We start from the raw sequence: 22338 nt of genomic DNA on the forward strand, positions 1-22338 counted from the left end.
AAAGAAATCTTCCTTTTAATCGACAAAATGTGTTCACTGCCGTTCCTCCTTACTACTAAGGCATTGTATGCAATAATACTAAAACTGATTGCTAGCCCTATTGTCTAAGAAATTACATATACTGCTATTTTGTTTGTAACTACTCTTATTGTCAAGTCTTGAATTTTGTTTCCTTCTTTATGCAGAACCATTATGTAAAACTGCCTGCGAGCTGATCAATGTTATCCTGTTAAAAGATGTTTTAATAAAAAAAAATTAAAAAAAATAAAAATATATTAGTAAAAATAAAAATATATTTGCGCTCCTTAGCCTTTAATAGTCTTTGAATACTGGGCATTGCTTTCAATTTGTATTTGTCTTGGTTTTCCATCCTCATCAAAGCCAAACATTACCAGGTTTCCTGCATCAATACTTATATTGCTATACATAACTCACGAAAAAAAAATTGTAGAGGTGATCTGCTTTCAGATCGTAGAATATGATTGCTCCACATTAGAGCAAATTTCTCTAATGCAAAGTTTATTCTTGGCAAATAAACATTACGAAGTAATATATATAACCCAGAATCTCGATACAGGAAACCATTTCCCTGAAGGTAGAAAAAAAGTATTTAGTTGTAAACATAGAATATTTTGATTACCCATATATTTATAATAAAACATCGAATATATTTCAATGGCGCATTATATTTCTTATAAACATCGAATATAATTATGTATAAACATATTTATACTGACCCATACATTTTGCAGGGATCGAATATATTCAGTTTTTTCCCCTATGGCTTTCCATAAACATCCAAATATAGTTCTAGAGCAATTACTCCCTTAATAATTAACCCCTGGACAATCACCCCAGGCCATTTACAAGTGGGACAATTACACCTGGGAAAAAATCACTTCATGACAATCACCCCCGAGTGTGTGTGTGTATTTTGTGTGTGGGGGGGGGGGGGGTGCTCACATGATATCTTGTCTTTAGGCAAATGTCTTAGGGGGTAATTGTCCACGGGGGGGGGGGGGGTAAATGTCCTCGAGAGGTGAGTGTCCTAGAGGGTGATATTCCGGGGGGGGGGTTATTGTCCTTGGCGGTTATTTACCAGGGGTTATTTTTCCCGGGGTGATTGTCTTGGGATAAATTTGTCCTGATACGGTCATTTATAAATTACTGTAATAACCAGAATCCTTGTGTGACTTCAACTTTTATGAATTGTTATGGACGGTTATTTTCATGGCAACAATTTTTGTTGGCAAAGTGAATATTTTGTTGTGTTGTATTAGTTGTGATTTAACTGCATTTTACCCAGCGTTCAGCTTTTGCAAAACTGAACCACTTATATAATTTGCGAAATGGTTTTGCAAGTTTCTGCAAATTTCCAAAAAATTATAGTACTTTTGTGCAATTGTACCTCATAAGCCCTAATTTATTAATGATGATGCTAATGATCAAGTATTACACCTTTGAATATAAAATTACACTAATGGAATTGAGTTCATATTGCAGTTTAAAATAAATGTCATTTCAACTGCGGTGTATATTGGATGAATATTAATCTCTTCAGTGTAAGTTAAAATATAAATTGTGCAAAAAAACATATGGGAATGAAAATTGAAGGGGATGAAATTTCTCACAATATGAGGGGGGGGGATGTGTATAATTATGCGCCGTCAATGCAAATATAGGTACTATGAATTACCTTCAATTTGCAGGTAAATTGGCAAAGTTACTTAAATCAAATTCCTTACCAGTGTCGCAGCTTCAAAAGTGGAATGACTAAAAGTGATGCGTTGATTATTTAAGAATAATTTTTTACCTTTAAATGTGTGTATAGGAGGATTGTGATAACTACATAAGAGGAGTGACTACGCTTGGCCAAACCTGCAATAGTAGCAGTTGCAGGGTCTTAGCATGTGGAACCAATGCTGAGCTTCCAAGGTGTGCATTCTGCGGTTATGATGGTTCAATGGTAAGATACGATTTTAAATATCCTTTTATATGGCTAATCTGGCTACGACCCTAAGCACGAGACCAACAGCCCATGAAACCGACAGCCCGCGACACAGAAAGCCCCTGAGACCGCCAGCCCCCGATACAGAAAGCCCCCGAGACCGCCGGCCCCCCTGATACAGAAAGCCCCTGAGACCGCCCCCCCCCCCCCGATACAGAAAGCCTCTGAGACCGCCGGCCTCCCAATACAGAAAGCCCCTGAGACCGCCCCCCCCCATGATACAGAAAGCCCCTGGGACTGCCGGCCCCCGATACAGAAAGTCCCTGAGACCGCCGGCCCCTCTGATACAGAAAGCCCCTGAGACCGCCGGCCCCCCGATATCGCCAGCCCCCAATACAGACAGCCCATCTGCCGATAGTGAATTTGGTCTCATTTACTACAATATTGGAAGTCTCTTAAAATCATTTTCAAGACCCTATCGGATCATGGTCTGACAGGTTAATTTCTACATGAGATTTGCAAATGTATTCCAACAAATTATAATTCTAATGCCAAAGTAAAATGAGTATTTGTGAACTTGCAGGTCTCTCTTTTCATTGGCGGTCTGTAGGTTGCCAATCTTTCTCCAATTTTGAATTATTTTTTACGAATGAGGAGTAAATATATCCACTCTCTTAAAAAGTATCACAGTTACATTGAGGTATACAATCATGAAACCTGGATCAAATATACAATGAATGCAATATTTGAAGAAGTAGTGAATGTTAATTTGAGTTTCTATTTTCACCCTTGATTTTTCTTCTCTAATTCACAGCTGAACTGCTCGTTTATCGAAAATGACCCACCTCAGGACCTACCTTACGATGATACTACTAATTACTCTGGATGCACTTCAGACAATATTGACGGAGGAGAGGTGTTCCAGTATCGGAAGAATGACAATGCAACATTCCTTTATCATGGTAAGTTGCGGAGATTTCGTGGTACATGTATATTACAATTGCATGACAGGTAGTTCACTGGGGTGGTTATCCGTGGGTGGATGTCCAAGGGGTATAGGTGTCCTGATACGACATGTAAGATATACAATTCATGCGGGCGCCTTGCTGCCAAATACATTCATACAAAATGAATACAGTATTTTCGATCACTGTGGAATAGGAGTAAAATGGCACTTAAGTACATATTTAAAATATAATTTCGTGAACATTCATAGCTGTTTCCCCCGCTAAAGAATCTTGTTAAACATTCTCTTTTAAGGTGAACTCCTCTAGCATCGTCAGTGATCTTCGTTCAGCCGATCGACAATAAACTAGCTGGTAGCATTTCTTCTTATCTTCCAAACTCTGGAACAGACTCACTCCTTATCTATCATCACCAACAGTAGACCAATTAATATATATATATATATATATATATATATATATATATATTAATACAATCTATATCAAACTGAGTTCGAAGACATAATCTATTTTTTAATCATGTTTCATTTTCTTTATTTACACTGTCACCGCTTGGTAACTTATATATATAATGAACTCTCACACTGACCAAGGAACGGCATCTAAGAGTGCTTTTCATCCAGTAGTAAATGAGCTACATGCTACCTGTACATGTATGTAATTGGCAACTAGTCATTCAAGATTGTAGGTATTATACCCAATTCACGGACGGTATGCTTAATTCTGTTTATCCTACTACAGTGAATAGAATTTACTATGGACTAACGATAGAATCTGACGTCCCAAAATCCATCGTTGGCTTGGCATCAGTCACCCCCGACGGATTAATAACCGGAAAAGTTATCACAAGGACCGATTCTGAGAAAATGGTTGCTGATGGTGAGTATTTTTATTTGATTTGATTAAAGATAAAGTTGAGTTCTGGTCATGCGATTGCATGGTGAAAGAATAGGTGTGGAATGGATCAGAAAAAGTTGATCATGTAGCATGTAAGTATTTGTGTGTACTGCAAGGTCCTGGAGTCATCAAAATCACAATAAATTTGGCCCAGTCTTGGTAAAGTAACAGGCACTGTACACAGAAAGATGTATATGGGACTACACAAATGGTGTTGGGGCTACTACCCTTGATTTCCTTATCTTGCCGTGCTCATTACTCAGCCAGTATACATTTTCTACCAAAATTGTTTGGCAGGTGACATTTATTTGTAATCGTGAACATTCTGTGTAAGTTTCGTTTGATTCTGTGATAATTTTTTTTGTTTTGTTTTGTTTAACCAGACCTTAAGTTTATCTTGAATTTCTAAGTTTCGTCTGATGTCTTTCTACATGTTCATGTACTTGTGGTTATAGTAATAAAAATAACATCACAAAGCCTGTTCAATGTTTATAAAACTGACAATGCAAACAGAAAGTATATGTACTTGGTTATGTTGTTTTTTGCCCATTTGCAATGTAGTTGTAATACATATCACACATCAAACATTATATTGTTCTCCTTCATTTATTCTTCTTTATATTATTGTCGATGTTGAATGTCGTGTTTTTAATATCATATTAGTATCATCATCATTATGATATCCATATTGATATTGATATTGAATATTATACATCAACAAGTCTCCTTCATGCCTTATTCTTCCTCTTATTACTGTTATCGATGTTGGTGTTGTTGTGTTAATATTATTGAAGTACTATCACCATAATCATTCGGATTTCCATGTTGATATTGATATTGATTTATCACACTTCAACGAGTCTGCTTCACCTTCATTTCTTGTTTGATTGATTTATTTACCAACAGAAATACATTTTATACATTTCATACAATAATTTACATATACAAGAAAATAAACTATTTGTTAATAAAAGGGGCTATAGTAGCACATGTGCTGATGGATATGGATATCTTACATGTGCTATTCTTCTTATTATTACTATCATCGATGTTGATGTTGATGTTACAAATTCATATTAGTATCATCACCATCATCATTATAATTTACATTTTCCTTTGTTATGAATTCAGAGGCACAGTTTGTAGGAACACCTTTTGTCAGTGGTGAGTTTGTCTACTTCCTCTTCCGTGAGTCAGCGCAGGAGTTTGCTAGCTTAAGTGCAGGCCAAGGTATCAGCGTAAACACCTACTATAGCCGAATCGCAAGGATATGCAAGGTCAGTTTTTCCCCACATGTTGGGTTCTTTTATCCACATGAAAGATTACAAGATCATCTTTAAGCCTAGACATTAGAAAAAATCAAGATTGCAAGGTGACAATTCTTCTTTTTATCCTTGAAAATCATCAATCACCAAAACAGGTTTCAGTCTTGATGGAATTGTTCGCTGTATCAGCTTTGAATATTACATCTACAAGGAAATAACGCAGTATACTTTTTAGTCAACATAAAAACTACATGTACAGTAGACTAGTCCACGCAGGCCTATTATTTAAAAAAATAGGAAGGGATCCAAAGAAGGATTCGGGTTCTGTGAGCAGGCTTTTATGTTATTCTTTGTTTGTTCTTTTCGTATTCATTTACCAATATTCCATAGATTGTTAGGTAAGTTTCTTAATGTTGCTTTATACAATTTAGCTATGCACATGATTGTTTTCAAGTGATGGGTGATTATTCTGTAAGTTGAAGAATATATGCTTACGGTGATTATTTTGCATTTTAAAGATTGCATTCTAGATTGAACGACCACATTTCCATAAAATACTGCATTATTTTGTAATTCTCTGGTCAGGTAATGGACATCATTTTTTGTTGTTAATTAAGCATTAATTAGGCACGGTAATAATGATGGCTGCTTTGCCAAAGGCGGGGCCATGATAATAGAGTGCATTGTAATTATTATTAATAATAATATTATCATTATTGTTAATATTATCAGGTGATCTTCAGATCAGCAAATCACCTCTTGATTTCGTCAAAATCTTTCTTTCTTTATTTGTTCTTTCTCGACATGTTTTAAAACCCATACCTTCCAATCACAATCAAGTTTTTACCACTTAATTTCCGAATTTCAGTCCATTGTGACATTAAATTACGTCATGCCTGCATGTTAAAAATCACTCGGCGGCTGCCTAACTTTACCAAAATCTAAAAACGTGCTTCCATTAACCACCAAATTTATGTTCAAATATCGAACCTAACAAATATTCCACTTTCTGGATTTCATTTTGCTAATCGGTTTGACATGACTATTTTTCTGTCAATTTGTTTTCTTCATGTTCGTAGCACGGTATGAAAACAAAATACAGTTGCAAATACTTGACCCGGTAAGCCGCCGCCTTCCCCCAAAACACCCTTTTAACGTGTAATTGAAGGCCAACTGCCAACTTTCATGTGTGTATTCATAATTTGAGGGTGGATAATGTGATTTAATGTATTGCCAATGAACGTTGATTTGAACCCTGGACCTTGGATTGAGAGTCCGTGATAACATACCGTTCTTTGTTTTTTTCAGAATGATGATGGGGTAACTGTTTCTAGTACTATGACCCTCACCAGTTTCTTAAAGCAGCGCCTTGTATGCTCCCAAAGTTATTCCGATGGTTCTTCCTTGGATTATAATGAGATACGTAAGTATAAACAGTATGGAAGAGTGTTTACGACGACGATACTGATAATGTGACGGGATCATCATGGAGATGTTGGTGGTTATACTGATGATGATTATGTGAATATACTTGTAATATAAATGGTTGTATGATAACATGATTGTGATGTTAATGCTAGTAATAACGTGATCTGGATGGTATAAATGATTTACGATGATGACAATAGTGGTGAAGACAAATGATTATAATGTAAAGATGGTGGTAATGGTGGTGGTAGTAGAGATAATGATGATGATGACTGTCGTAGTGGTAGTGTTGGTGGTGATGATGATGATAATTGATGATGAATATGATTATGATTTAAAGATGGTGCCGGTGGCGTTGGTGGTGGTGATAATAATGATAATGATTGTTGTGGTGGTAGTGTTGGTGGTGATGGTGGTGATAGTGATGACTATGATTATGATGTAAAGATGGTGGCGGTGGTTGTCGTGATAATGATGATAAGGTAAAGATGGTGGTGATGGTGGTAGTGGCTATAATGATGATGATTGTTGGGGTGGTAGTGTTGGTGGTGGTGGTGATGATGGTGATTATGATGATGAATATGATTATGATGTAAAGATGGTGGCGGTGGCGATGGTGGTGGTGATAATAATGATAATGATTGTTGTGGTGGTAGTGTTGGTGGTGATGGTGGTGATGATGATGAATATGATTATGATGTAAAGATGGTGGCGGTGGTGGTCGTGATAATGATGATAAGGTAAAGATGGCGGTGATGGTGGTAGTGGCTATAATGATGATGATGATGAATATGATTATGATGTAAAGATGGTGGCGGTGGCGGTGGTGGTGGTGGTGATAATGATGATGATGATTGTTGTGGTGGTAGTGTTGGTGGTAGTGTTGGTGGTGGTGGTGATGATGATGAATATGATTATGATGTAAAGATGGTGGCGGTGGTGGTGGTGATAATGATGATGATGATTGTTGTGGTGGTAGTGTTGGTGGTAGTGTTGGTGGTGGTGATGATGATGATGACTATGATTATGATTTAAAGATGGTGGCGGTGGTGGTCGTGATAATGATGATAAGGTAAAGATGGTGGTGATGGTGCTAGTGGCTATAATGATGATGATGATTGTTGTGGTGGTAGTGTTGGTGGTGATGATGATGATGATGATGATGAATATGATTATAATGTTATGATGATTGTTGTGGTGGCGGTGGTGGTGGTGATAATGATGATGATGATTTTTGTGGTGGTAGTGTTGGTGGTGGTGATGATGATGATGATGAATATGATTATGATGTAAAGATAGTGGCGGTGGCGGTGGTGGTCGTGATAATGATGATAAGGTAAAGATGGTGGTGATGGTGGTTAGTGGCTATAATGATGATGATGATTGTTGTGGTGGTAGTGTTGCTGGTGGTGATGATGATGATGATGAATATGATTATGATGTCAAGATGGTGGCGGTGGTAGTGGTGATAATGATGATAATGATTGTTGTGGTGGTAGTGTTGGTGGTGGTGATGATGATGATGATGATGAATATGATTATGATGTAAAGATGGTGGCGGGGGTGGTCGTGATAATGATGATAATGTAAAGATGGTGGTGATTGTTGTAGAAGTGGCGATAATGATGATGATGATGGTGCTGATGATAAGGAGGAAGAGGAGTGGGAGCAGGAAGAGGATGGTAGTGGGGGAAAAAAGGAAATTGTGGAAAAGATTTATTCTAATCAACTAAAATCCTGTCTGACTAAGTCTATTTTAGAGAATAACACATATTACAAAGAACAATTAATTATTAATGACGTATCAGTATAATTATGCCAAATCTATTTTCTCAGAGTTAACAAACTTGTTTCTTACTTACAGAGGACTTCGCCCTTAGTGATGATGGTACAATGATCCATGCTGTTTTCACCAGTGGACAGTAAGCCTTGTACTGGGTTTTAATGCATTTTGTTGTCTTTCTCAGTGATATATGCAGTCTTTAGCAGGGGAAGAGAGTAACCTCACTCAAGAAAAACTGAAATTGTGGGGCAAAAATATTTACTGAAAAAAATATCCGGTGTAGTTGTAAGGGTACCCTTGTACAGATAATGAATACTTGTTCACTGGCATTACAACTAGCTAGATTAACTTAGAGATATCATAGAGTGTACCGTGTTATTGTAAATGAGTTGAAAAGAAATGCAAAAAAAAAAAAATGAAAATACCATAACCGTCTTGCCAGCCTTTCCTTTTTTTTATACTGAAAGGGGGTACCATCTCTTAACAGTATGCTCACTACAATAGTATTAAGTTTCAAGGAAGGGGATGTTATATTAGGCTATACTTAGTTATTTTACAATTTACTGTTTGAACATTTTAACCTCAAATCATAACATTCAATTAATAATATCTAGCAATATTGAATTGAGATCATTACAAAATATGTAATGTGTTTTGTAATTTTTTTGCCACGTTCAGTTCAATACTGTCTTCACATAATGTACAGTTAATGTTTAAAAGAGATATTCAACCTCAAAACTGTTACCAAGAAGTATGATAGTAAAAATTTGCAAAATGCACAGGCTCTTCTTTTCTCTAATTAAGGTAGCTCCTTGGTCTACTGTGAATTAAAAAAACTAACACTGTATGTACCACACGAATGTTACCAAGAAGTATGATTGTCATTTACAAGCTCTTCTTTTTTCTACTCAGGTAGCTACTTGATCTACTGAAAATAAAGAATGACATTATCTTAACCTCCAAAATGTTACCAACAAGTATGGTAGCAACTTACAAGTTCTTATTTTTTTCTACTTGAGGTAGCTTCAAGATCTACGAAAAAAAAATTGATGTAAAATATATTAAAAATGGTCCATATTACTTTCATACCATGTTGTTGATTGCAAAATGTATTGACATTATTATGTTATTTTTAGCATTGAACGTTACTGATTGGCATGTTAATCCTTCCCCAAATTCCCTAACAGTTGGGGCGGTGAACGGTGCAGTGGTTGCAATGTCCAAATATCTATTATCATATCATTATATGAGTTTTCATACTTTCTGCTCAAAAATATTAATGATACCTGTTTGAACTTATATACACCTGCCAGGGCATTGAGGTCGGCCAGTGATCCTCTCCGTCTCACATATTCAGTTACCCGCCCATTAGCCGGTGATTGGACACTTACTGTATCTGCTTCAAAATATTGGAATGATTTACCACTTCGAATTAGTTATTACCTTCAGAAAGGCCTTAATTTTGTTTGCAGTTTGTAGTTGTAAGACTGTTTTTTTTCTAATTATATGTATTTATGTATTTTTTTTATTCACTGTAAGCGCTTTGGGCCTTATTGGAAAAGCGGTATAAGTAATAATAATGATAATAATAATAATAATATTAATAATAAAAATAATAATAATAATAATAATAATAATAATAATAATAATAGTAATAATAATAATAATAATAATAATAATAATAATAATAATAATAATGATAATAATAATATCGTGTGTTATTTTTTCTCCAGGAATGAAGCGCCACAAACAGCTCTCTGTGTTTTCGATCTGACTTCAATCAATGAGACATTTAATGAGGGTGATTTCTTCGGGGCTGATGGTGCGGTTACCAATGATCTTTGGAGAGTATATGATGGAGATGAAGTGTCGCCGAGGCCTGGTTTGAATGTAAGTCCATCTTTCAAGTTAAATTTTAATTACCTGTCTTGCAATTATTCTTTGAAAGAAAACAAATATGGAAGCTATTGGAAAATGTTGGTTTCGTGTATGCATGTAGTTCATAACAATTAATGTTTACTTTAGGATTTTGGAATCACTCAAATGAAAGTAGACTGACTCAAAAATTACATAAACCGGGAACAGAAATGGGTGTTTTGAACTGCACACACATGTGGCATAAACGTTTGGCTCATGCTTGACATGTGTATTTCGTATTACTTTGAAAGTAGGGCATTTAAAAAGCGACCTATTTTAGGGAACATTTCTACTGTGATATACTTCCAAATTAACATAACGAGAATGATAAAGCTCACGAATTATTCTTCGTCTGTGCAAGAACCCAATCTTCTCCTTCTCAAGAGAAACAGGCATGACCAAGTTTTTCTTTAAAAAGTCAGAGAATCTTGTTAAAACAAAAGGTTTGAGAAAAATCAGACATCTAATGATTTGTGTTGTTGAATGTAATGAATGATATGAAGATCAATATCTAATGAAGGCTAACTGACAACTCTGTAATGACAATGTATTGTCATAAACTCCCTAGTCGCCTATTTTGGTGTGAATTTAATATCACAAATAAATTTCTCCTACAAACCGTATTGATGTGTACCTCTGCCCGAGTTAAAATGAGAACAAAATGGTATGCTGTGTAACACCTATATGGTATTCTTTTTATTTCTTAGCACACAAAGAGGGGAAATTGTTGATTAGGTTATAATATATGAAATGAATAGTGAATATAAAGTCTTATGACTTAAAGGATGCTTTGTATTCATCATTCAACCAATCTTCTCCTGGCTTAACATATATGCTATCTAACCATATTCCCCCTTTGTAGTGCTCCGATCCAAACACAGCCGAAACAGACTTTGAGCGTGATTACAACCTAATGAGTGACCATGCAGTTGGGACACTTCAGTTTTTCCTGCTTGGGGACCGCTTCTCTGATTTGGAAATGACTTCTAAAAACGGCAAAGAAATCTACATTATTTCCTCAGGTAGTAAATAATAATAATAATAATTAGCTTTTATATAGCGCTTATTACAGATGTCTCTAAGGGGAGCCTTCCAAAGTTGCGACTGTGCCCGGACGCGTCGGGGCGCGATGAATAGAACAGTCGCGTCCCAAGAGACGCATTGAGGCGCAAAGGGGCGCGAAGGGGCGCAATAGTCACCCTCACCTGATTCTTGCATATGAAAAGAAACCGTCTATTGTTAGTATAAACCCGCTCTATTCTTCTTGCGCCCTTTTGCGTCCCACCAGGCGATGGAAGATTATCTCTCCCGTCATTGTTCTCGCTCGTGATGCGCAGTACAGCTTAAACTTGATATACAGAAAGTATTTGTCGGCCAAAGCCTGACTTCCCCTCCTACGGTTTTCGTTCTGATAAACTTTCCATTGTTTGTACAAAAATGATGTATTCTTCTCGCGTCGCGATCTATTCTTCTCGCGCCGTTTTGCGTCGTAACGGGCGGGGTATTACCTTTCCAATCATTGTGGCGAAGCTTTGCGATGTACATTACTACAGCACAGCATGAACTTCTCTGGTGGGATCGTCTTTGTTTTGTTTTTTTTTTTGTTTTTTTTTTGGGGGGGGGGGGCAATCAACACACTCGTTCATCTTGATCAGAATACATTATGATTTATTTTTGTTGGGTTTAATACGCCTCCTTTTAATTTTTGTGACGACTGTATTAAATGTGAAATAAAGATGACTATGTACGATTAATGGTTGTTTAATTGCGAGCTTAATTGTCCCCAACAACAAAAAATAAAAGACGAATGATGTGAATGACCACATGTATGCGGTTATAGTCGGCAAATTGATTACTGTTTGGGTCGCTTGTGTATGTTTGTAATTTGAATGATTATCAACATATTTGTATAATTCCCACATCGCGATATGATTCTAGCGTCGTATAATGGACAAAGGAATTATCTTTCTCTCCCGTCATTAATATTCACGCTACGCAATGCACATCGCCACAGCCTGAGCTTGGAAGAATTTATATTTTGTCAGTCAAATCCTTTTTTTTCTCCTCCCATGACTTGGTTCTAATAAATCAAAGGTTTGCTTATTAGGGATAAGAAGGATAACATCAAACAAACGATTTACTCAAGATGACGCTCTTTTCATTTCACCTCGCTGTTTGATAAAGTAGAGTTTTACGGAGCGAATACAAAATAAAAGTTCGCTCTAAGGCCAAATAAAAAAATGATTTATTAGTGTCCTGTTTTTTCGAAAACTAGGAAGGAGGAGGCCCTCTCTTTTCTTTTTTTTTTCTTTCAAAATGGCCGCTCAAAATGGCCGCTCGGTACATTTTCCCTGACAGTCGGGCTATTTTTCAAGATGGCCGCCGAAATCTTTTAACTTTTTAAAAAAATTCAGTAATAGATCCATTTTAGTATTGTTTTTCATGTGTTTTTTTTTCAATTTTTTTTCAATTTTTTTAAATTAAAAAAAAAAAAAAATTAAAACAAATTTCCCCAAAAATAAAAAATAGGAGGCGGCCCCCAAAAAGGAAGCAGGCGGGGACGCTAAACATGTATATTTTGTTAAGTGTCCTCAGGGAAAAAAAAACATAAAATGCCATGGCAGGATTTCACGCCCGAGATTTGCCTTCGAAAATTGCCCGTCCAAAAGGCGTTTTAAATCATAATAATTCCATAGCTCTTTTTAAAAGTGCAATAAATAGAAAAAAGAGTCCGGGAACTATATCGAGATTATAAAACACGTGTGTCATGAAGATGTAAACAAAAAAGCGTAGCCTGATGGTGATAAAGTTGAGCAGCAATTGGAAATGCAATACAAAACATTAATCAGTTCATGATGATAATTAATCATTCGACACGATTGCAAACATTGATTTCTGCTCTAACATTCGAATCATTTATTCGTAGATTTGTATAATTAAGTGGCGAAAGTGAAATTTTGAAATCTTAATGCACAGATACAAAAAACATACCAAATATGTTTTGATTCTTATTCTAAAAAAAAAAACCCGGCAAATTTTAAAAGATCTTTTTAAAAGGAGGGAGGCGCTATAGCCCAGTAGTAGAGCAGAGCAGCTCGTAACCGGGAGCTCCCTGGTTAGAAACCAAGTCGATATGCTATTGTAAGGCATAACTCAACATTACATTTCGTTCGGAGAGGATCTTAAAGCTACAGTCCCATATACGTCCCGGACCGTCCCGGACCATCCCGGACCCCATCCGGGGTGATCCGGGATTCGGTCCGTGTTGACACCGTGTTGGCACCGGGGTGGTCCTGGATGGTCCTGGATGGTCCTGGATGGTCCTGGATGGTCCTGGGCGGTCCGGGAGTCGACCCCGGATGTTTTTGACGGTCAAAAACTGCCGGGGTGGTCCGGGACGGTCCGGGACAATAGTTTGATCCGGGGTGATCCGTGTAGCCACCGTGCTGGGTCCGGGGTCATCCGTAGTGGCGCCGGGGCGGTCCGTGTTGATCCGTGGCAGTCCGGGAGTGAGTTATTGACCGCCCAGGACCATCCAGGACCATCCAGGACCACCCCGGTGCCAACACGGTGTCAACACGGACCGAATCCCGGATCACCCCGGATGGGGTCCGGGATGGTCCGGGACGGTCCGGGACGTATATGGGACTGTAGCTTAAAAGCATCACACTTTTTTTAACAATACATCCCGGACCATCCCGGATCACCCCAGACCATGGTCCGGGATGGTCCGGAGTGGTCCGTGCTCGTCCGTGCTGGTCCGGCTTTATATGGGACTGGGGCTTAAACCCGCCGGTCCCCTGTTTGCCTAATTCAGAGCATACACATGCTTCATATAGCAGTCAGGAAAAAAAAAGCGAACGGTACAGGAAGCTACCTTTTATGGATAGGCCTAAATTGAAGGTTTGGCTTAACTAGGGAGAAGAAGGATAACATCAAACAATAGATCTACTCATGATGACGCTCTTTTCATTTCACCTCGCTGTAAGATAAAGTAGAGTTCTATGGAGCGAATACAAAAGAAAAGTTCGCTCTAAAGGTAAAAACATAGAATGCCGTGGCAGGATTTCACGCGGCCAAGCAAGACTATTGTTTGATCGCTATAATTGTCCGACTTGCTATAGATTCTTGTTTAGCTACACATTAAGGTTGCTCGCTAGTTATAAGGACCGCTATTCATTGGACAACTATTCATGAAGACCGCTATTCGTAATTTGAGAACATGGTCATTATGTATAAGGGTCATGAATTCGTAATACGACATCCCCTCCCCAAAACTAAATAAATAAATAGAAAACATGAATAGATTAATAAACTTAACTAATGATACAATAACAAATAATGCCCGGTAATTGGGAATAGCCGCCTATGAGCGCAACAACTATTAGCTGCTCAAAGAGCTGTCTTTTGTCATTGCGTTGCAAAAACAAAGTGCTTTTAAAAGTTACATGTACTATAATATCCGTATGTTATATAACACCCAATGTGAACATGACGTGTTCAGGCCTTATAACTATATACAGTGCACGTTAAAACAAAAGACTTTACTAGCGCTAGCTAACAAATATGCAACGTCAAAACGTCACGAACATTGAAGATAACAAATTGTTAAAGGTGAAATTCAAAGAAAATCACAAATATGTCAACTAATGTATTACTAGAAACTGGTAAGCTAACAGATGGCCATCGTACAAGTTTGAGGTCAGCTACATATCGGGTGATTTATAAAAATAAAAATACAACCACCTCCATAGCAGCTGGGATATACGAGAGATTCGCCAGAAAAAAAACGATGTTTTAATGACGTCACAACAGGGACCAATACTGCCCAAGCAGACGACATCCCATAAAGAATGAACATAATTGCAAAGCTATTATTTGTCAAATTATAATGAGTTTAGTGTATATAAATGTACTGGCACGTCAAACCGATCAAAAGGGGACATGACCCGATTCTGATAACTAAAATCTTTTGCTTGTAAATACACAGGATAGGGGTTAATTAACAATCAAAGAAACCAGACTTTCAAATTGAAAAGCCCCCGGATTGATATTAAGGGCGGCATTTGTTCCCTCTTAAAACGCCGAACATACCGCGGTGTCTGCAGCTGAATATACAATGGCGTCTTATTTTGTTTACAAGCGACAGATTCCTTTATTTTTGTATCGCTGCATTTGTCATCAAAATAAAACCATGCGCGGGGTTTAGAGTGAGGCAATAGATTACACATTTAGCCTGACGGTAGTGAAGTAAGAGAAAGAACTCAAGAGAAGATGAAAACACAGGCACTGAAAATGTGTGAGATGTCATGGGACATCGTCTGCTTGTGCAAATCATGTCCCTGCTGTGATCTCACACATCTCAGCAGCCTTCGGAGAGCTATTCAGGTGCTATGCCGGGGCTGTATTTAAGCGTTTTGTAATTTATAATAATCATTACTTCGAATGTTTCCAAGCATTGAATTTTGATAACCTTGTCGAATCAAAGTTTCAACTTTGCAATAAAGAAAATAAAGCTAGATTTAAAATCAATGAATATCTACTTTAAGACAAATGACACCACCAATAAAGTTTCTTCGCGAAGAAATATTCGATCGAATTTCATGTTTGGAACAGATAGGCGATTTCGAATTGTTCCATCTACCGAAACGTTTTGATGATGCAGGCTCCCGACAATACGACTATCATTTTTGTAATATCTTTAATTTGCAGATGTTTGTTTGTTTTGTATGACATATTTATAAACGCCCTATAATCTTATTTCAAGCCGAATCTTTCAATCTCTTTGATTATAAGTATCATTTTTTAAATCACGGGTATTTAAATACAATAGCTGATTTTGCGAAGATTTAGAGAACCTACGTTTCTATTCTTTAAATCGATCTTGCATGAGAAAGAACAGAGTGATGATATAGATATATGACCTATTTTGATCGGATGACAGAACAAAATAAATGTAATATGAACCAAATAATGTGTCAAAACATACAGAAGGAATACAATTATACATATCGTTTTTGTTTTGTTCGTGAAGAAATTAATATAATACAAGTATTGAACACATTAATGAACAGAAATGAACAATCATAACAACGTCAACGCCTACACAACTTCGATGTTTGGGAGGAATATAACAATCAGAACAACAATCTAAATCAATGTCTTGTACGTAAAATAATAATAAAACATATCAGTAGCCAACGTGAAAATTTTAGAGTCAAATCTTTCAAGATGAGAGCGGACACACACGCGAGGATTACATGAATAACTAATGCGTAGGAATGGGCGCGAAAGCTTTTCAAATTCACAAATTCACAATTCACAAAAAGCGCTTCGCCTTTAAGCGCACCCCCCCCCCCCCCCCCACCCCGAATGAGTGTTATGTAGGGTACGCATATGCATTTTCCCTCCTTTTGAAAACAGTCCCCTAAGTCCGGTGTGTAAAGTCAATACGGGCCGGATTTGTGTGTACTAGACGAGCCGGACTTTGGTGCGTGAAAAGTACCCCTTTACCAGACAGTAACAATGAGTCTCCAAACAATAGCCAGATTTGATATTCATATTGTGAGCATGTGCTTAGTTATATCGGGATTCCCTGGTTATATTAAAGACGTGGGCTAATATCTGTTTGCCCAGTATTTCTCGCTGATTGTTTGACCAACATTAAATTGCTATTGTCCAGCTGACTTTTCTAAAGGCTTTTCTACCCTCGGCGCTAAAGGGATTGCGGAAAATTTCAACACTATTTGTGTTTCTTGATGACCCAGTAGAAGAAGAATAAGGGCTCCCTGCCCCCCCCCCCCCCCGAAAAAAAATGTCCCAAAACAACGCAATCATTATTAATTCCGTTTACTACTTGATACCAACACGTGCATGATGGATCCCCCTGATGGATCCTTATTTAGACGGTGAGACAGTTCTGTTACGAGAAGCAATTCAACGAATTGCCATGGCTTGTATTTGTTCTAGAACGCACTACGCTCTTTCGATAACACGTGGCCCCTATTCAGCACAATATATACGTATTTTAGTTATTCTTAACAATGACCTAGATCTAAAACTGGCCGCGGATGTAACCCCCCCCCCCCCCCCCCCCTTCGTCGCAAAGAAATATTCGATAAAATTCTTTGATACGGGCACAGTGTATTTAATTTTGTTCGTAACATTAGTGTTTTGCAAAGAAAGAACATTCTGAAAATGAGCGTCTTCCTTCTAACGAAACATATTGATGATGTTCCCGACAATACGGATATCATTTGCATTAAAAAAACATCGTAATACAGATAAAACGCTTTTTAAATCCAATTCATGGAGAAACTACGACATTCTGGATTAAGTATCATTTTCAACATCACGGATTTAAAAATACGTTCTCTAATTTTAAGAAGATTCAAAGGATCTATGAAATAACAGACTGATGATATAATTATATGATTTATAATGATCATACGACAGAACTGTTTACAAGATGCAACAAAAATTGTTTTAAAAAAAACAAGAAAATCGAAACATGCGATAACATCGCTATAAGGAAATATAAAATTACAATTAAAGTGTCAAAACATGCACGAGGAAAACAATGTCAGAGAGAGTGGGGGTAAGTATAAAATAAATTTGTTTTTTTCGTGAAGAAATCAATTTGTATTAAAATTGATACAGTATATTGAACACAATCATGAACAGAACAGGAGGAGATGAAAAAAATGAACAATCATGCCAACGTTAACGCCTACAGAACTCCGATTTTGAGAGGAAAATAAACAATCAGAACAAACATTGTAACCAATGTCATGTATGTAAAATAATATTAAAACAAATCAGTAGCCAAAGTAATGCTTTTCAGAGTCAAATTTCGCAAGACGAGAGCGACACACAAGCGGGCACTACATGAATAAATAATGCGCCGGACCGGGCGCGAAAGGGCGCGAAAGCTATTCAAAGTTTAATCTCCCATTCACAAATGTCAAGCGCTTCACCGGGGCGCGCCCCGGCGGGGTAATTTCGTAACAATGAGACTCCAAACAATAGCCAGATTTTAATGAGCTGGCAACCAACTGAAGTCCTCTCCTATCCGACGCAAAAAGGCGCTAATGGGCGCATAAAGGCGCCTCCTTTGTTCTCATATCCTGCTCTGCGCCCCGACGCGTCGCGGCACAGTCGCAACTTTGGAAGGCTCCCCTAAGCGCTTTACAAATATACTATTACCTCGGTCATTGTATTCAGTGCTTGCCCGCACACACTGTGTGCACAATCTCCACTCCCTGGGGAGCATTCCAGTCAGTCACTTCATTTCCAAAGGTGTAACGCATGATCATTAGAGCAACCAATAACTACCTCCTAATATAATAATTGCCCACATATTTTGTTATTAAAAAACGGGTTTTAAAATGGGATTTAAATAGTTTCATAGCCTAGATGTGTTTTGGGGCTTAACAAAATAAGCATTCACAAAAAGGTTAATCGTCCTCTTAAAAACACCTTTACAACATGGCATAATGGTGTGAAATTTCTTTAAAAAGCACACCTCTTTAATATTCAAATCTGCATCCCTGAACATTACACATTTTCAGAATGGCTAAAACTATTCTTATGTTGCTTTAATCTTTGTACAGATGGAGGCATCTTGTGGAATATCTTGTCAATTAATTCCTTGTATTAACTATATAATTCAAACTGGCCTGATTTTCGATGCACTTAAACGTCACCCCAAAAGTTACTGTTTTTGTCCCCTTTTTAAATGTAATTAACGGCAACTTCGCGCATCAAAAATCCTACGTGTAATGAATTATGTTATAAGATAGGAAATTGCGAAATTTAAACACTTTGTGTCATTATTAAAACAAATTGCTGTGGTTTATAACGGTATATCTGATGAAGGCTTTCGGTCGTTCCGTATTGTATGCCGTATCACTTTAATCTTGATTTTCACAGAAAAGGGATGCCTGTACGAGGTTGAAGTAGATACTACCGAACCAGATTTGGGAGATCCTTGTCACGTGAGTAAAAGATCTTTAAATTATTAATTTTACCCTTCGACTACGAGTTATCTTAATCCCTTAGGCTTAAAGATAAAGACCAGTTATGGTCATGCGATTGCTTTGTGAAATAAACGTTGTGGAATCGATCAGAAAAGGTTGATCATCTAGCATATAAGTATTGGTGTGTAGCCTATTGCAAGGTTCTGGAATCATCAAAATGATAAGAAATTTGGCCCAGTCTTGGTAAAGTTACAAGCACTGTTCACTGAAAGATGTATTTGGGACTACGCACACGTGCGTGACACGTGCGTTTATCTCTCATATACCAAACGATAAACTAATTTACAAATATATCAATTAGTAGGCGGTTTCCTGGCAAAAATGTTATCATCATGAATTAGTCAAAACATATTCTTCCACATGATTGGTAATTAGAGCTTCCATTTAATGTTTTGAAATTGGAGAGTTTCCAATACTGGTCTTTACCTTTTACAGGGACCACCCGGTTCATTTAGGCAGTGGGTTAATTTCTAGGAAAGTAACGTAATATGTTATAAGACAGATACAAGTATTGCAGCCAATGCCAAACGAGTATTTAAGTCACGTGTTTGTTTTCCATCACTGCCCGGCTATGCAATTTGTATGCAACACTCGTGAACAGCACCATGCAACTTCAACACAGAACACTGTTCCACCATAGAGTTACACATTAAAGGGCCCCTCCAAACCAACGAACTTAGTATTTCAAAACATCAACACATCTCTACTTTTTAATTTTCCAGCCTAATTTTTTTCAGAAAATGTCTATATTGACCAAAAAATGATAAACACGGTCCCGTGGCTTGATGACGCATTTTACAGGATTGCAGGAATGTCCTTGTACTTTTGTCCTACAACAAAGGATCTTACAATCTCATTGTAATTCATAATTGGGAATGACGAATGGCCAGAAACGTTCTGGGATTATCAAGTGCATATTATTTCTCGGATAAATGTCTTTTTTAAAAATAATATTATAGTTTGCATTTTTAAAGACATTTTAATGCCTAAATCATCTTACTTTTCACCAAAAAGTCGAGAGCAGGCAGTCTTTTCATTATTTTGCGTGCGTGTTCTTGTCAGCCTGGCGTCAGTTTCCTTAAAAAAATATATAAAACGAGTGGGCAAAGAGTCCACGGTGTTTATTTTTATCATTATGAGTTGGCATAGTTGCTTTGAGATTGCAGCTTAGTTTTTTCTTTTTTTCCAATTCTATGGCTGGGATCTGCCAATAATATCAAGCCTCCAAGACAGGATTAGGATGCAAAAAAGGAGAAGACTGTGGAGGACTGCAGCTGAGAAAAGGTTTAGTCTAGACTAAAGTTATATCTGGTCTATATGTTATCAGTCTGAGTCAGTTGACAATCTACAGTGCGTCCCGGAAAAAACGAAAGCGAGAATTATCGATGTTTTTATCATAACTTAATCACAATTATAATTGATAAATGACACATATTTGTCAAGCTTAGATCCTTTTCTTTCATTTGATACTACTCGTATAATGCATATTTCACGCATGAGTGATTAAAATCAATTTGAAAGAGGAAACCAAAAAGTCAGTTGGCGGACGGTAGCTGAATTTCAAAGAGAAAATCACATTTCCAGTAAGTTGAGTATCTGCTCTTTCCTATGACACCTCAATCAGGAAAAAAGAACTAGGAATAGCAGATTTCTGTTTGTTTAAAACAGTGCTTGTATTTCCTTAATTGTATTAAACAAATTCGTTTTCACTGGCTGACTGCCGTAGCAACAAACGGAATTAACAAAAGACTTAACTCCGTTTCGTTGACAATCAGCCATGCATGAAGTCTTTCGTCTACGGTTTCGTTTTTTCTGGGACGCACTGTACTGCATATTAGGTCTGCTTCTGCCTCTACCTCAGGCGCCTCGTCGAGCTCTAGTCCGGGCTCCGGCTAGAACTGATTGGCCCGAATTCATAAAGGATGTTTGTCGACAAACCTTCTTTGTAAATTCGGGCCACACGGTTTGATGTTACTGTAGTCAATTGTCAGCGTTTGTTCAGAACTGTGAGTGTGTGACAATATTTTCGACCCACGACTCCGGTGTGGAGATACCCTACTATAACATACACAAAATCAACAAAATCTTCAACAGTTATTCAAATAATGCTCATGGTTCAAAAATCGTTATCTTTCTTACCTGTTTCGTGTCGATTATCTTACCTTTTTTTTGGAGTATTTTTCCTCAAAACGAAGACATGCTTTTTCTCACAGGTTTCACGGCAAACCGCTGCAAAATACAAGTGCCTACCGACGATGGGATGCGGGTGCACCCGCGTGCGTGAAGTTAACGACCGTAATAATCATTAACACTTCATAATGTGAATTGCTTGTATGAATGTATTGAGGATCTGAGATTACAGTTGTTACAGGCGTCCGTTCATATTTGCGTACATTATATATCACGTCTTCCATTATAAATAATATGAAGAATTATCCCTGCATTGTTAATAACCAATCTTGACCTGTGCTCTTCTTATTTTTTCTACACTGACTGCAGTAGTATCTATACAATTGTAAGTACTTTTACTTTCTTTGTTAATATTCATGATAATTATTGTCCATAAATTGATATTGAAACTCTCTTTCTCTCGCCCTTTCTTTCTGTTTCTGTTCCAATTTACAGAATCCTGTAGTTTCTCGTCCCATCAAAGACTTGGAGCTTGCCCCTGACAACAGCTACCTGGTTACAACACTTGATAATGTTGATCTCTTAAGTGATTGCACCGGTACGTATCCAATTTTTGTCATTTATATCTTGTGTTTCCACAGGATTTCATATCAATTCCTTCGCGCTCCTTTTGGGAGATCAACCGACCCGCGCGCATTTTATATTACATGACATATGGTAAAATTCTCGACATCTTTTTACACTTTTCTTTACCATTAAAAATCGAAATTGAGAATAATATCCTCAATCGAGATATGAGAAGAAGGAAACATTTCCTTTACATTCCATGTAAAACCATGCCCTTACTTGAAAAAAAACCTCCGTCACTTTGACGTTGAACTTTACAATCCATTTAAAAAAAATTACTCTCTCATACACAATGTCAATGGATCGGTCGTACTGTGCTCGATTGCCTTTCAATAAACCA

At 37.3% G+C, this 22338-nt stretch overlaps 1 protein-coding gene across 1 annotated transcript in view; it reads left to right on the forward strand.

Moving 5' to 3' along the window:
* Positions 1–22338, forward strand: part of LOC100889591 (semaphorin-4A) — a 37596-nt gene that overhangs the window by 12396 nt on the left and 2862 nt on the right. The window contains exons 5-14 of the mRNA XM_030993012.1: positions 1832–1966; positions 2763–2910; positions 3655–3792; positions 4942–5087; positions 6384–6498; positions 8368–8425; positions 10020–10176; positions 11066–11225; positions 19135–19199; positions 21867–21969. Coding sequence (XP_030848872.1) covers positions 1832–1966; positions 2763–2910; positions 3655–3792; positions 4942–5087; positions 6384–6498; positions 8368–8425; positions 10020–10176; positions 11066–11225; positions 19135–19199; positions 21867–21969 — 1225 coding nt within the window. The remainder of the gene's footprint in view (positions 1–1831; positions 1967–2762; positions 2911–3654; positions 3793–4941; positions 5088–6383; positions 6499–8367; positions 8426–10019; positions 10177–11065; positions 11226–19134; positions 19200–21866; positions 21970–22338) is intronic.

Source organism: Strongylocentrotus purpuratus, unplaced genomic scaffold (assembly GCF_000002235.5).
Source record: "Strongylocentrotus purpuratus isolate Spur 01 unplaced genomic scaffold, Spur_5.0 spur5_scaffold_20, whole genome shotgun sequence".
NCBI lineage: Eukaryota > Metazoa > Echinodermata > Echinoidea > Camarodonta > Strongylocentrotidae > Strongylocentrotus > Strongylocentrotus purpuratus.